This window comes from Sciurus carolinensis, chromosome 7 (genome assembly GCF_902686445.1).
Source record: "Sciurus carolinensis chromosome 7, mSciCar1.2, whole genome shotgun sequence".
Taxonomy (NCBI): Eukaryota; Metazoa; Chordata; class Mammalia; order Rodentia; family Sciuridae; genus Sciurus; species Sciurus carolinensis.
This window is the reverse complement of record NC_062219.1, coordinates 86,214,482-86,228,657: the sequence shown is the minus strand read 5'-3', so window position 1 is coordinate 86,228,657 and position 14,176 is coordinate 86,214,482. Positions and strand designations below refer to the sequence as shown.

Genomic DNA, 14,176 nt, shown 5'->3' with positions numbered 1-14,176 from the left:
TCTACAAAATGGAAGAAAATATTTGCAAAATATATGCAGCTATGAAGTTAATACCTAGGTTTTATAGGAAACTGAAGATAGTTATATCTCTACGTCAGAATGATTTTGCTTGACATGCTGTCCTCCAGTTGCATCCATTTTCCCAAGGATGACATGATTTTATTCTTCTTTACAGCAGAATAATATTCCTGTGTGTTGTTTTGCCTGTGTGTGCGTGTGTGTGTGTGTGTGTGTGTGTGTGTGTGTGTGTGTTTTCTTTATCCATTTCTTTATCCATTTATCTGTTGACATACCTAGGGTGAGCCTGCTGTTAGCTACTGTGAGTAGTGCTACTACAAACATAGGGATTCAAGTATCTCTGTTGTAGTTTGACTTTAATTCCTTCAGCTACATAGCTGGGAGGAGTATGGCTGAATCATATGGTAGCTCTATTTTTAGTTATTTTAGGAATATCCATATTATTTTCCATAATGCATGTACTAATTTCCTTTTCCACAAATAGTGTTCAAGGGTTCCTTTTCTCTATACCTCCCCTGCACTTTCTATCTTTATTCTTTTTGATATTTTATTATCTTTTTGATATTAGCTATATTAAGTGGAGTGAGATAACTTCTTTTTGTAGATTCAATCTTCATTTCCCTAATGATTAGTGATGTTTCTCATATACCATTATAAGTCTTCTTTTTGAGAGATGTCTGTTAGATACATTGCTCATTTTTAAATCAGGATTTTTTTCTACCAAGTTTTTTCAGTTTCTGATAAAAATCTAGGTATTCTTAGCTGCATATATTTTGCAAATATTTTCTTCCATTTTGTAGATTGTCATTTCATTCTGTTGATTGTTTTATTTGCTGTGCAGCTTTTTAGTTTGATGCAATCCATTTGTCTATTTTTATTTTTGTTTACTATGCTTTTGAGGTCTTGTCCAAAAAATTCTTCCCCTTTCCAGTATCCTCAAGATTTTCCCTAATGTTATTTTTTTCTGATGATTTCAGAGTTTCAAGTCTTACACTTAAGTCTTTAATCCATTTAGACCTGATTTTTGTAAGTGGTGAAATAGGCATGTAGTTTCATTTCTTTTTCTTGTGGATATCCAATTTCCCCAGTACCATTTATTGAAAAGATTCTTTTCTCAAATGCATGTTCTTAGCACTTCTGTCAAAGATTAATTGATGACTACAGTTTTGCAGTATATATACATATTTTCAATTGTTATGTTGTAGATGAACACAATACCTTTATTTTATTTATTTTTATGTGATGCAGTGCTAAGGATTAAACCCAGTACCTCATGGGAGCTAGGCAAGAGCTCTACCACTAAGCTACAACCTCAGCCCCCTTGTAGTGTATTTTGTAGGCAGGTAGTGTTATGCCTACTCTTTTGTTCGTCTTGCTCAAGATTACATTGGTTAGTCAGGATGCACATGGTTCCTTACAAATTTTAGGATTGTTTCTTCTAGTTTTGTGAAGAATGTCATTGATATTTTGATAGATATTTCATTGAATCTGTGAATTGCTTTGGGTAATGGGGACATTTTAACTGTATTGAGTATTCTAATCCATGAACATGGGATGTCTTTTAATTTTTTTGTATTGGTTCATTTTCTTTCTCATTATTTTATAATTTTCATCATAGATATCTCTTGCCTCATTGATTGAAGTTTCCCTTTGTTATGATTTTTGTAGCCACTATAAATGGAATTGTTTTCTTGATTCCTATTCCAACTCATTCATTGTTGGCATAAAGTAACATGACTGATTTTTATGCTGATTTTGTATTGTGCAACTTTGCTGAATTCATATATTATTTCTAATAGGTTTTCTTTGAGTCTTCAGGGTTTTCTATATACAAGATCATGTCATCTGTAAACAGTGATAATAAGACTTCCTTTATGGTAATTTGGATGAAATTCCCTAAAATAACTAAGAGTTTGCATTTTTCTGGTGACTGAATTTCTTATGCTCCTAGAAATAATTTAAAAAAAAATCACTGGGCAAAGGCACCTACAAGTCTATGATTCCTAACACTATGTTAGTGAATTAAAACATTTTCATCACATTTTATACTAAAGAAAACAAACACAAGTCAAAAGGGAGGAAAATACATGATTAAGTCAAATTTTGTATACTCAGATGACATTTATTACAAGCCTAAAAGTGTATTAATGTAGACCAACAAAAGTGATGCCTGGGAAGAAGAAAGAAGCAAAACATGTGAATTTTTTGACTGGACTGCATTTGTATAATGTTGAGTGTAAACAGTATTAAATCATATATACTATGGTGTGTACCAATTACTAATATATGAACTTTTCCTCTTTAAGTCAATACAATCAAAGGAGAAACACCCACAATACCTATAAATAATTGTTTTAAAAAAGTCTTGTCAGAATTAACACCAATACTCCTCAAAGTATTCCAGGAAATAGGAAAGGAGGGAACACTTCCTTCCCTATGAGGATTATATTACCCTGATACCAATACCAGACAAAGACACATCAAGAAAAGAAAACTTCAGACCAATATCCCTGATGAACATTGATGCAAAAATTCTCAATAAAATTCTGGCAAATTGCATACAAAAACATATTAAAAAGATAGTGCACCAGGATCAAGTGCTGTTCATCCCTGGGATGCAGAGTTGGTTCAACATATTGAAATTAATAAACATAATTCATCATATCAATAGACTTAAAAGCAAGAATCATATGAACATCTCAGTGGATGCAGAAAAAGCTTTTGACAAAATTCAGCATTAATTTATGTTCAAAACACTAGAAAAACTAGGGCTCTGAGGAACATATCTCAACACTGTAAAGGCTATATCTGCTAAACCCAAGGCCAACATCAATCTAAATGGAGAAAACTCAAAAGTATTGCCTCTAAAAACTGGAATAAGACAAGAATTCCCTCTTTCACCACTTCTATTCAACAGCATCCTTGAAACTCTAGCCAGAGCAATTAGGAGAAAGAAATTAAAGGGATATGACTAGGAAAAAAGAACTCAAACTATCACTATTTGCTGATGACATGATTCTATATTTAGAAGAGCCAAAAAATTCCACCAGAAAACTTCTAGAACTAGTAAGTGAATTCAGCAAAGTAGCAGGATACAAAACCAACACCCATAAATCAAACACATTCCTATACACAATCACTGAAGAGAAATTAGGAAACTACCCCATTCACAATAGCCTCAAAAAAATAAAAATAAAATACTTAGGAATCAATCTAACAAAAGAGGAGATGAAAAACCTCTACAATGAAAACTATAGAACACTAAAGAAAGAAATTGAAGAAGACCTTAGAAATTGGAAAGATCTCCCATGCTCCTGGATAGGCAGAATTAAATGTCAAAATGGCCATACTACCAAAAACACTATAAAGATTTAATGCAATTCCTGTTAAAATTCCAGTAATAGTCTTTATAGAACTAGAAAAAGCAATCATGAAATTCAGTTGGAAAAATAAGAGACCCAGAAAAGCCAAAGCAATCCTTAGCAAGCAAAGTGAAGCAGGAGTCACCACAATACTAGACCTTAAACTACACTGTAGAACAATTGTAACAAAAACAGCATGGTATTGGCACCAAAACAGACACATAGTCCAGTGATATAGTACAGAAGACTTGGAGACAAAACCACACAAATACACTTATCTCATACTAGACAAAGGGGCTCAAACCATATATTGGAGAAAAGATAGCCTGTTCAACCAGTGGTGCAAGGAAAACTGGAAAGCCATATGTAGCAAAATGAAATTAAACCTCCATCTCTCACCCTTCACATAAATCAACTCAATGTGGATCAAAGACTTAGGCACTATAACAGAGACTGTATGCTTAATATAAGAAAAAGTAGGCCCAAATCTTCACCATATTGGCCTAGAATCTGACTTCCTTAATAAGACCCCTAAGGTGCAAGAAGTAAAATTGAGAATCAATTAATGGGATGGATTCAAACCAAAAAACTTCTTCTCAGCCAAAACAAAAAAAACAAAAACAAAAAAACAAAAAATAATAAAAACAATCAATGATGTATAAAGAGAGCCTACAGATTGGGAGAAAATCTTTATCACATGCACCTCAGATGAAGCATTAATCTCTAGGCTATATAAATAACTCAAAAAACACAACAAAAACAAAATAACACAATCAATACATGGACTACGGAACTGAACAGACACTTCACAGAAGAAGAAATACCATTGATCAACAAATATATGGAAAAATGTTCAGCATCTCTAGCAATTAGAGAAATGCAAATCAAAACTAAGATTTCATCTCACTCCAGTCAGAATGGTAATCATCAAGAATACAGGCAACAATAAACGTTGGTGAGGATGTGGGGAAAAGTACACTCATACATTGCTGGTGGGACTGCAAATTGGTGCAAGCAGTATGGAGAGCAGTATGGAGATTTCTCACAAAACTTGAAAGAGAACCACCACGTGACCCAGCTATCCCCCTCCTTGGTTTACACCCAAATGACTTAAAATCAGCATACTACAGTGACATGGTCACATTAATGTTTATAGCAGCTCAATTCACAATAGCTAAAGTATGGAACCATCCTAGGTGCCCTTCCATAAATGAATGAAGAAAATGTGGTATATCCATTCAATGGAATATTACTCAGCTTTAAAGAAGAATGAAATTATGACATTTTCTGGTAAATGGATGGAGTTGGAGAATATCATGCTAAGCGAAGTAAGTAAGTCCCAAAAAAACCAAAGGTCAAATGTTTTCTCTGATATGTGGATGCTAATTCACAATAAAGGGGCAGGGACACTAGGGAATAGAGTTACTTTAGATTAGGAAGAGGGGAGTGAAGGAAAGTAAGGGGATATGGGGATAGGAAGGTTAGTAGAATGAAACAGACATTATTACATTATGTATGTGTATATATGACTGCATGCCTGATGTGATTCTATAGCATGTACAATCAGAAAAATGAGAAATTATACCCCATTTATGTGTGATTTATCAAAGAGTATAAATGCATTCTACTGTCATGTATAACTATTTACAACAAATAAAAAAATTTTTGAAGAGTCTTTTCAGTATGTTAACCATGGTTGTGCCCAAAAGGAAAGATCATAGTCAGTTCTGAACTGAAGTCACTGGTCTGGGGGACACTTGCAATATGTCTGAGGTTTACACAGAAGTTTTACTCCCTAAAAGAAATGTTGCTCTGATGAAACTCAAGACTTAAAAAATGAAACAAGGAATGTTTGTTCTTTAGTGGTTTAATTAATACAATACCATCATTGAGGAATTGGGTGACACAATTAGAGAATATGTTTTCTTTTTTTTGCTGAAAACAAATTGTACCCAAGTTTCCAAAGGCAGAGAGGGCAGAGGGAGCGCTAGTGTTCACCATATGACACCACAAATAAAATAATGAAAAAGTTTGTTTTGCAGAAACTTTTTTCTGTATTTATTTTTATTATAAAAAGATGACAGTTATAAGACAACACTTATTGGAATTATTAATAAGAGGAGAAAATGTCTCAGTTTTGAGTTTAGTAGTGGAAAAGAGTTCAATTGAATGTGAACTGTGTGGACTTGTATAAATCAAAAGGTGGGAGTACTGATTGACACATTCCATCCTCTTCAAAGTGCGAATGCAATTATATAAATGATGGCCTAAATTTAAAAGTTTAAGTTTGTGTTACCAGTGTTTCATTGCTGCGATTATAATTCCTGACAGGAACAATTTAAAGGAGAAAAAGTTTATTCTGACTCGTGTCAGTGGATTTTCTCGCTTTTGCATGGGCCTGAGGTGAGGCAGAACACCATGGCAGAAGGGTTTGGCAAAAGAAAGAATCTCAGGTTAGGGCAGGTGGCAAGCAGAAAGGCAGGGGGAAGGAAGAGTCCAGGGACACTATAGTCCCCAAGGACATGCCCCCCCAGTGACCTACTTCCTCAAGCCATACCTCACCTTCTGGTAGTTTTCACCACCATCCAATAAATCCATTCAAATTATTAATCCATCAAATGGATTAATCCACTAATGAGTTCAGAGCCCTCATGATCCTATTATCATTGCCTAAAAGACCCATCTCTCAATAGTGCTGCATTGGAGACAATTTTCAACAAATGAGATTTTGCAGGGGCCAGGGGACATTCCAGATCCAAACAATAACTAAGTTACTCTATTTTGCTCTCATAAATATCATGCCCAATTCACTAGTCCACACTTATACCACACGTGATCATCTTCTATACTCCATCCTCCCTGTTCCAACCCTTCCTCAAAAGTGGGTCAATGATTTAATGCTTCGAAATATCAGCAATTCTGACTGTGCACTCTTAAGACATGAAAAGCTTTGTAAACATAAACTTGTGCCACCATCCACTTGCATTTAAACATTTTTTTTTTTTTAAAGAAGATTTTTGCCTTCAAAGATTTGTTCTGTGACCTGGTATGGCTATTTAACAAAAAAAATCTTCCATGAAGCTGTAATGTAGAACAACTGACCTATTGAGAACCACTAATATTTAAGAAAGAATCAAATTCCTCCTAGAAAAACAAAAAAGAATGATTGTATGAAGTAATTTTGTAAGTGTTCATTTTAGCCCCTCACTATTATAACTTCTATTAATACCACCACCCTACAATATTACTAATTTTTTTATTTAGAGACTTTGGAGTGATATTGAGTTATATGATGTTGAATTTTATATATTTTCTTCATTCCTCAATGAACTTTTCATTTATCAGATAATAGATGTGAAAACACCCTTGTGTATAATTTATATTATATTATATTATTACTTGACACAATATATTTATTGTAGTATGCTTATAGTGTCATTGTAATCCAGTTTCAATGGGTTAGAAGTGAGGTTGAATGAATGCTATGGAAATAAAAGGGGGCTTTTGAGTGATACTTTACTGGTGTAATTTGCTAAGCAAAAAAGGGAGAGGTTGGGGAGAGGATGAGGACTAGCATTCCAAATGGGGAGAGCAACACAGGTGTTTTACCCTTTTTACAAGGAGAAATTGAGATTTAGACTAATTAGTTAATGACTTACCAAAGATTGTTTGGTTTTCATGTTAAGACAAGCTCTCCCTTATTGATTTTTAGTTTATGGGCCTTTTCAATATACATTGCCACCAAAGAACTGGGAACCTTTGAAGTACTAAGACTATTTCCTTTCTTGCTGACCCCTCTAGTCTTTTTAAAAATACATTTTTAGGAAATACAAAAAAATAATATTTTGGTGGGATCTACTTATCTTATGAGGATGAGCAATTCAAAAGTGAGTCAATAATTAATACTATTGTAAAGGCTTATATTGGAAAATAACTTGCAATTGTGAAATTGCAGCTTATTCTAGAGTTCACAAAATATAGTTTTAATGTAAACAACTTTTTAAAATCTCCTATACATATTTTTGTGCTTATATGTTTGAAATATTATTGCCGGATTCTACAATGTATTTTGAATTTGTGTTTTGACTTTTAGAAATCTATTCAGTGTTTTACTGGAGCATATTGGTTGAAGAAAAATGACATCCATTTACTTCAAATCAAAGAGAGAATTATGAAAGCATTACTACCGAAGAATTAGTTATGGAATATTTGAATGAAGTGTATGTTTCCTGGACTGGTACATTGTGATGAGTGAGTTTTAGAACTATCTTTTGATGGTATTCAGGTTTAAATCTCAGATTCACAACTCAATGTGAACCTGGGTGTGCACTTAAAATTTCTAAGTCTGTGTTGTCACCCTTACATGAGAATCATACATGTTATTTCAAGGTTTAAATCCAGGCCCAGCGGATGGTAAGTACTGAAGCCATACTCCTTTATTCTTTATTTTGTCTTCTGCACCTTGAGAAGGAGTTCCTGGTACCATTTCATCTTACAACTGTGGTCTGTTTAAGAAAGATGCACGATGACCCTTCTTACCCTGTGACTCACTGAGTTAAGATTCACAATCAACTGAAAGATCATATTTGAGGTTTGGTTTGCACTCTGGAAGTGTTGCTCATACAAGGTCTGTCTGCGTTGGTCATTAAAATCATGGCTTCAATTTTAAGTTAAAGTGAAGTTCAAACACATACTTAAGGCATCTCTAAAACAGTGATTCAATTTATGACATTGTATAAATACAATAGAAGACACTTGTTCAATGTGACTGATCCATTTTATAGAACAATAACTGCACGTTAATTACTATTGAATTTAAGCATAATTACAAATACTGTAACAACAACAACAAAAAACCCATAGAGTAGAGTTCTGATATAATTTACAACTCTTTCATTCAGAATTGGTAAAAACTCTGTTTTGGTATAATGGTGAATTTTGTTTTCTTTCTGGTATGTTTCCAGCTTTGCTTCTTCATTCTTCTCAGTTTGGTCAACACTCTAGTTTGTGTCTCACACTGTTTTTCCTCTTCTTTTGGCTGTATTGAACTCACTTTTTTTTCCTTTCTTTTGTTTTTTTGTGCCAGGAATTGAACCCCGGGGTGCCTAACCACTGAGCTACATCCTCAGCCTTTTAATTTTTTTTTTTTTTTTTTTTTTTTTTTACTTTGTGACAAGCCCTGGCTAAGTTTCTGAGACTGGCTTTGAACTTGTGATCCTCCTGCCCAGCCGCCCCAGTCACTAGGATTACAGTCATGCACCACCACACCCAGTTCTTTTTCTTACTTTTTTCCCCCAGTTTTATTGAGGTATAATTGACACAAAAATGTTATGTGTATTTTTACATGGTGCCGGGATGGAATTCAGAGCATCCTGCCTGCTAAGCACACACTCTACCACTGAGCTACACTCACAGTCACTTATTTATCTTGCATAAGTGAAGCTTTGTACCCTTTGAGCGTCTCCCTATTTTTTCTTTTTTCTTTTCCTGCCCTTTCTCTTTTTCTCCTCCCCTTTCCTTTTATAGTTATGTAGCTCCTATAGCCTGGTGAGTCATTGAGTATCCATGCTGAGTATCCATTGAGTATCCATTCACCCACAGTAATAGAAAGATTTTAAAGGCATGATGGAGAGGAAAAGTGAGAAAAGAATGAAATATTTATTTCAGACATGCCCAATATATGAACAAATTTAATTATACATGATTACCTAATTATAAATCTTTTAATGGCTATTTTTGATGAACTTTGGATTAAACTCAATTAAAATTTTGTTTTGAAAAACTAGGAAATATCTAGAAAAAATAAAATAAAACAAAATTTTTGTGCAAATTCTAGTATTTCCAAAGGTTATCAACATAAACTCCAAATATTTGTTTCCTTACAATATAAATAAAATAGATTTTTTCTTTTATGCCCACTATGATTATGTTTAACAAACAAATATGGCAATGAGAAAGTTTATACATCAGAAGTTGTGTTCATTTTCCTAAACTGACTCCATCAAGCCTTGTCCTGTGTTATGTGGAGACAAATAACTCCTTAAAATATGTAAAGTTCAATCAGTTGGGAATTTAAAAACACCCAAGGTAGATAAATGCTAACATTTATTACGTATCTGACATGCACATGATAACATTTTTAAAACTTGCATTCATTTTTAAAAAATTCTCAGCTTTCCAGATGAGAAAGCAGTTTCATAGGATAACTTTCTCAAAGTTAGATTCGGTATTAGCCCAAAGCAAAGTCAGAATTTTTTTTAGGATCTTTAGAGATGATGAAAATCATGCTTTGTTCCTTGTAATACTCATTGTCCTTAGAAAAACAAGCAAACACGGGTGTTATTCATGAAGGAAAAAGGAGGTGACATGAACAGCACAACTACCCAGCTGGTATTTTTCTCAGAGTTGATCCTACAAATAGACAAAAAATTCAGAGTTTCCATCAAAGGAGAATTTTAAGTTTAAATGGTGGAACTTTATATGAAATACAATGTTATGTAGATTTCCATTTTCTACCAGTTAAGATATGGGCATTTTTGGTTTTCTATACTATACTCCATTCATGATACAATAAGGGCATTGAGAACACAATCTTGTATTTCACTTGTGGGTTATCTCATTTACACAATAATACCAATTTCTTAATCTGATATTTTAAAGGCCAAATCAGTCCTTACTAATGGAATCCTTGGCTAACATAAGAAATTGCTTCATAATTTTACACGAATTACTTTTATTTTCCACTGCAATGTAATTTAACACAAAAAGGATGATGTATTTAATCCTTTTGTGCAATCCACTGTTCTTTACACAGCTAGGTATCTGTTTTGATCTTATTTTGATTCTCAATAATCAAAGATCTAAAAGATTAAAATGTTAAAACATTTGCTTTGTTATTTCTCTGAACAAAATATCATTTGATTTTTTTGATTTAAAAATAAATGGCTATGTGTTTTCACTAATAATCACTTTTTCATAAGGATTGTTTGATTCTCATTCTAGTCATGTACCATAACTTTTTATGTTCAGAGAATAATTATTTGTAAGATGAATCATTGAAATGAGAATAAAGTATACCAAATATTTTTTATTGGTACATTATAATTATACACAATAGTGGAATTCATTGTGATATATTGGTATATGCACATAACATAATTTGGTCAATTTCATTGCCCATTACATCCTCTTTCTCTCCTCTCATCCCTCCCCACACTCCCCAACCTCTACTGGTCTTCTGTTAAATAAAATAAGCCAGACTTAGAAAGTAAAGTGTCATGTTATCTTGGAAGATAGAAAAAAGGGGAAAAAAGAAATTTTCATGAAAAAAGCATATCAAACACTTTTAAGGCAAATTCTAGTATCACATTTGCTAAAATGTGGAAGACATGCATTTAAAAATGTAGCAAAAATTGTATATTTCTCCTTGAGGAATTTTAATAACTGGGTTGTATTGAGTAAGCAAAACTTCTGAAGATGGACTTTCATTTTTTAGGTGTGTTGATTCTGCAATTCTAATGACAGTTACCAAGTAACTTTATTTTTTTCTTTATACATCATTTAAATTTTTGTTATTTTCTTTTTTTTGATTCATTGTGAACAAACGGTGTATAACTTTTCATTTCTCTGGTTGTACATGATGTAGAGTCACACCATTTGTACATAAGGTAATGATGTTTGTCTCATTCCATTATCTTTCCTTCCCCCATCCCCTCCCCATCCCTCATTTCCCTCTACATAATCCAATATTCCTACATTCCTCCATTCTCCTCTTACCCCACCCACTGTTATTTATCATCATCCACTTATCAGAGAAAACATTTGGTCTTTGGTTTTTGGTGATTGGCTTATTCCACTTAGCATGATATTCTCCAGCTCCATTCATTTACCTGCAAATGCCATAATTTTATTCTTCTTTATGAATGAGTAATATTTCATCATGTATCTATACCACAGTTGCTTTATCGATCCATCTATTGAAGGGCATCTAAGATGGTTCCACAATCTAGCTATTGTGAATTGAGCTACTATAAACATTGATGTGGCTGCATCACTGTAGTATGTTGATTTTAAGTCCTTTGGGTATAGGCCAAAGAGTGGGATAGCTGGATCAAATGGTGGTTCCAAGTATCTTTAAACTTAGCTAAATAGTTTGAGTCCCTCTTGTGAAAATATCAGCACATAATCTAGACTGCTGCTTTTACTTTTCTAACATAACAAATATTTTTGTTTCTAACCAAAAGAAATTCCAAACCAAATTGAGTGCTCTGCTGGGCCCTCCATTTCCTCTCCATGCTAAGGTGAATATTAGACTTGCAATCTTGATTTAGTGCAACTGTTGAAGCTTCCAAGTTTTGTAATGCAAGTCATTGACCCCCCCCCAAAAAAAAATTCTTTAAACATGGCTCTTAGAGGCTTAGGATTTTCATTAATTCTGAGAATCCTAAATATTGGAAACTATTGGTATCTCAGTCTATCAAATGAGGGGCATGAAAATCTTCACAACCTTTTTAAGTTCTGTTTCCTTCTTGATAAATAATAAACATAAAATGGGATACTGACCTTTTTGCCTTCCAGCTCCAAAGATTTGGTACACCTTCAGAAAATTATGTATTTATCAGTTAAGGCTTTTTAAACTTTAATTTCTACAATTCTATAATAGAGATGATATGATTCTAAATATTACATTACCCTGAATATTACCTTAGAATCAAAGATCTGTGAAGGATGGGCTCTGTGTTAACAACTCTCTTGCCAGTATCCAATACTATTCTGGCAACTAGAAAAAGCTCAATAAATATTTGTGGAATTAATGGATGAAAAAAATTCTTTTTTATGATGACTGAAACCATATCAATATTTTGCGTGTAAGCAGAAAAGAAAGGTGAGAAAGAAGAAATGATGGCAACTGTGGCAGTAATTTATAACTTAGACATCTTGGTCTTCTCAGCAACTCATTCTGTGACATCATGACACTGCCATTGCTGTCGTTTTTCTCTCTTCATATTTCAAATGCTGATTTTTTTTTGAGTATCAGATGGCACTTTATATTTCCACATGGTTTATAGATATTTTCTTCTCATTTTATTCCTTTGGACTTCGTATAACAAAGCAATCTCATCAGGAAGAATATAAACCAGGATGGGTCTTCTACAAGTTTCCCACTCTCTACTGGTAGAATTAGAAGCAGGTTCGTTTTCCTCTAAAGTACAACAGGGTACAATGTTCCAACAGTGCTTCTCAGACTGTGAAACCTAGTGGGAAAGAAATGGGAGTGAGGGCTACTATCTCCTTTCTTTCCAGGCACAGTTTTGAGGCTTAGTGTTAAAAAGAATTGTCTGGGACTGCAGTGTCTGTAGCAGCAGTTCCGAGTCTTCAAGGAGGCAGAGTTGAGCACATAGCAGACACCCCAAGAACCAACCGGCTATCCTCTGGCCCACACCATGCAGCCCCAGTCTGTTCTGCACAGTGGCTACTTCCACCGGCTGCCTCAGACCTGGCAGACAGCTGCCACCACCCTCAGTGCCTCCAACTTCATTTACCCCATCTTTGTCACAGATGTTCCTGATGACATACAGCCTATTGCCAGCCTCCCAGGAATGTCCAGGTACCGTGTGAACCGGCTGGAAGAGATGCTGAGGCCCCTGGTGGAAGAGGGTCTGTGCTGTGTCCCGATCTTTGGTGTCCCCAGCAAAGTTCCCAAGGATGAGCGGGGCTCTGCAGCAGACTCTGAGAAGTCCCCAGCTATTGAAGCGATCCATCTGTTGAGAAAGACCTTCCCCAACCTCCTGGTGGCCTGCTACATCTGCCTGTGCCCCTATACTTCCCATGGTCACTGCGAATTTCTGAGTGAGAATGGAGCATTCAGGGCAGAGGAAAGCCGCCAGCAACTGGCAGAGGTGGCACTGGCCTACGCCAAGGCAGGATGTCAGGTAGTAGCCCCGTCAGACATGATGGACGGACAAGTGGAAGCCATCAAGGAGGTCCTGATGGCAAAAGGACTTGGCAACAGGGTATCAGTGATGAGCTATAGTGCCAAATTTGCTTCCTGTTTCTATGGACCTTTCTGGGATGCTGCTCCGTCAAGCCCAGCTTTTGGAGACCGCCGCAGCTACCAGCTGCCCCCTGGAGCCCGGGGCCTCGCCCTCCAAGCAGTGGCCCGGACCGGGATGTCCAGGAAGGAGCTGACATGCTCATGGTGAAGCCAGGAATGCCCTACCTGGACATTGTGCGGGAGGTGAAGGACAAGCACCCCGAGCTCCCCCTCGCCGTGTACCATGCGTCTGGAGAATTGGCCACGCTGTGGCACAGAGTCCAGGCTGGGGTATTTGATCTCAAGGCTGCGGTATTGGAGGCCATGACCGCCTTCCGCAGAGCAGGTGCTGACGTCATCATCACCTACTACACGCCTCAACTCCTGCAGTGGCTGAAGGAGTAACGGAGTGTACAAGACCCAAGAACTAGAACTCGAGAAGGCTCCCAGGGCCTTGGAGAAGTGAAAACCAAAGTAAAGGCTGCTTTTAGAAAAAACAAAAACAAACAAACAAAAAACAACAACAAAAAAAAAACTGTCTGAGCCTCTTTGAATGTCTGCTGCATATCTGCAGGAATCTGACTCCTTTTCTGGTAACTAGAGATCAGTTCTTCTGTCAACACCTACTGCTCTCCAGACAGTATGCTAAGAAAGAATTAGCAAAGTTCCTTTCTATAAGGAGCTCTAAAGAAATTTCTAAACGACTGCAATGTACAGAGGAAAGTGATATCACAAGAAGCAGAAAAAAATGCAATGGAAGTTC

General features: G+C 35.5%; 1 protein-coding gene across 1 annotated transcript; it reads left to right on the top strand.

The window, feature by feature from the left end:
* The first annotated feature begins 12,814 nt into the window (after positions 1 to 12,814).
* Positions 12,815 to 13,897, top strand: LOC124989729 (delta-aminolevulinic acid dehydratase-like). Its single transcript, XM_047559720.1, is given in 2 exon segments — positions 12,815 to 13,540; positions 13,543 to 13,897. Coding segments are annotated over 2 exon segments (993 nt in total). The 5' UTR covers positions 12,815 to 12,823; the 3' UTR covers positions 13,819 to 13,897.
* The last annotated feature ends 279 nt before the right edge of the window (positions 13,898 to 14,176 follow it).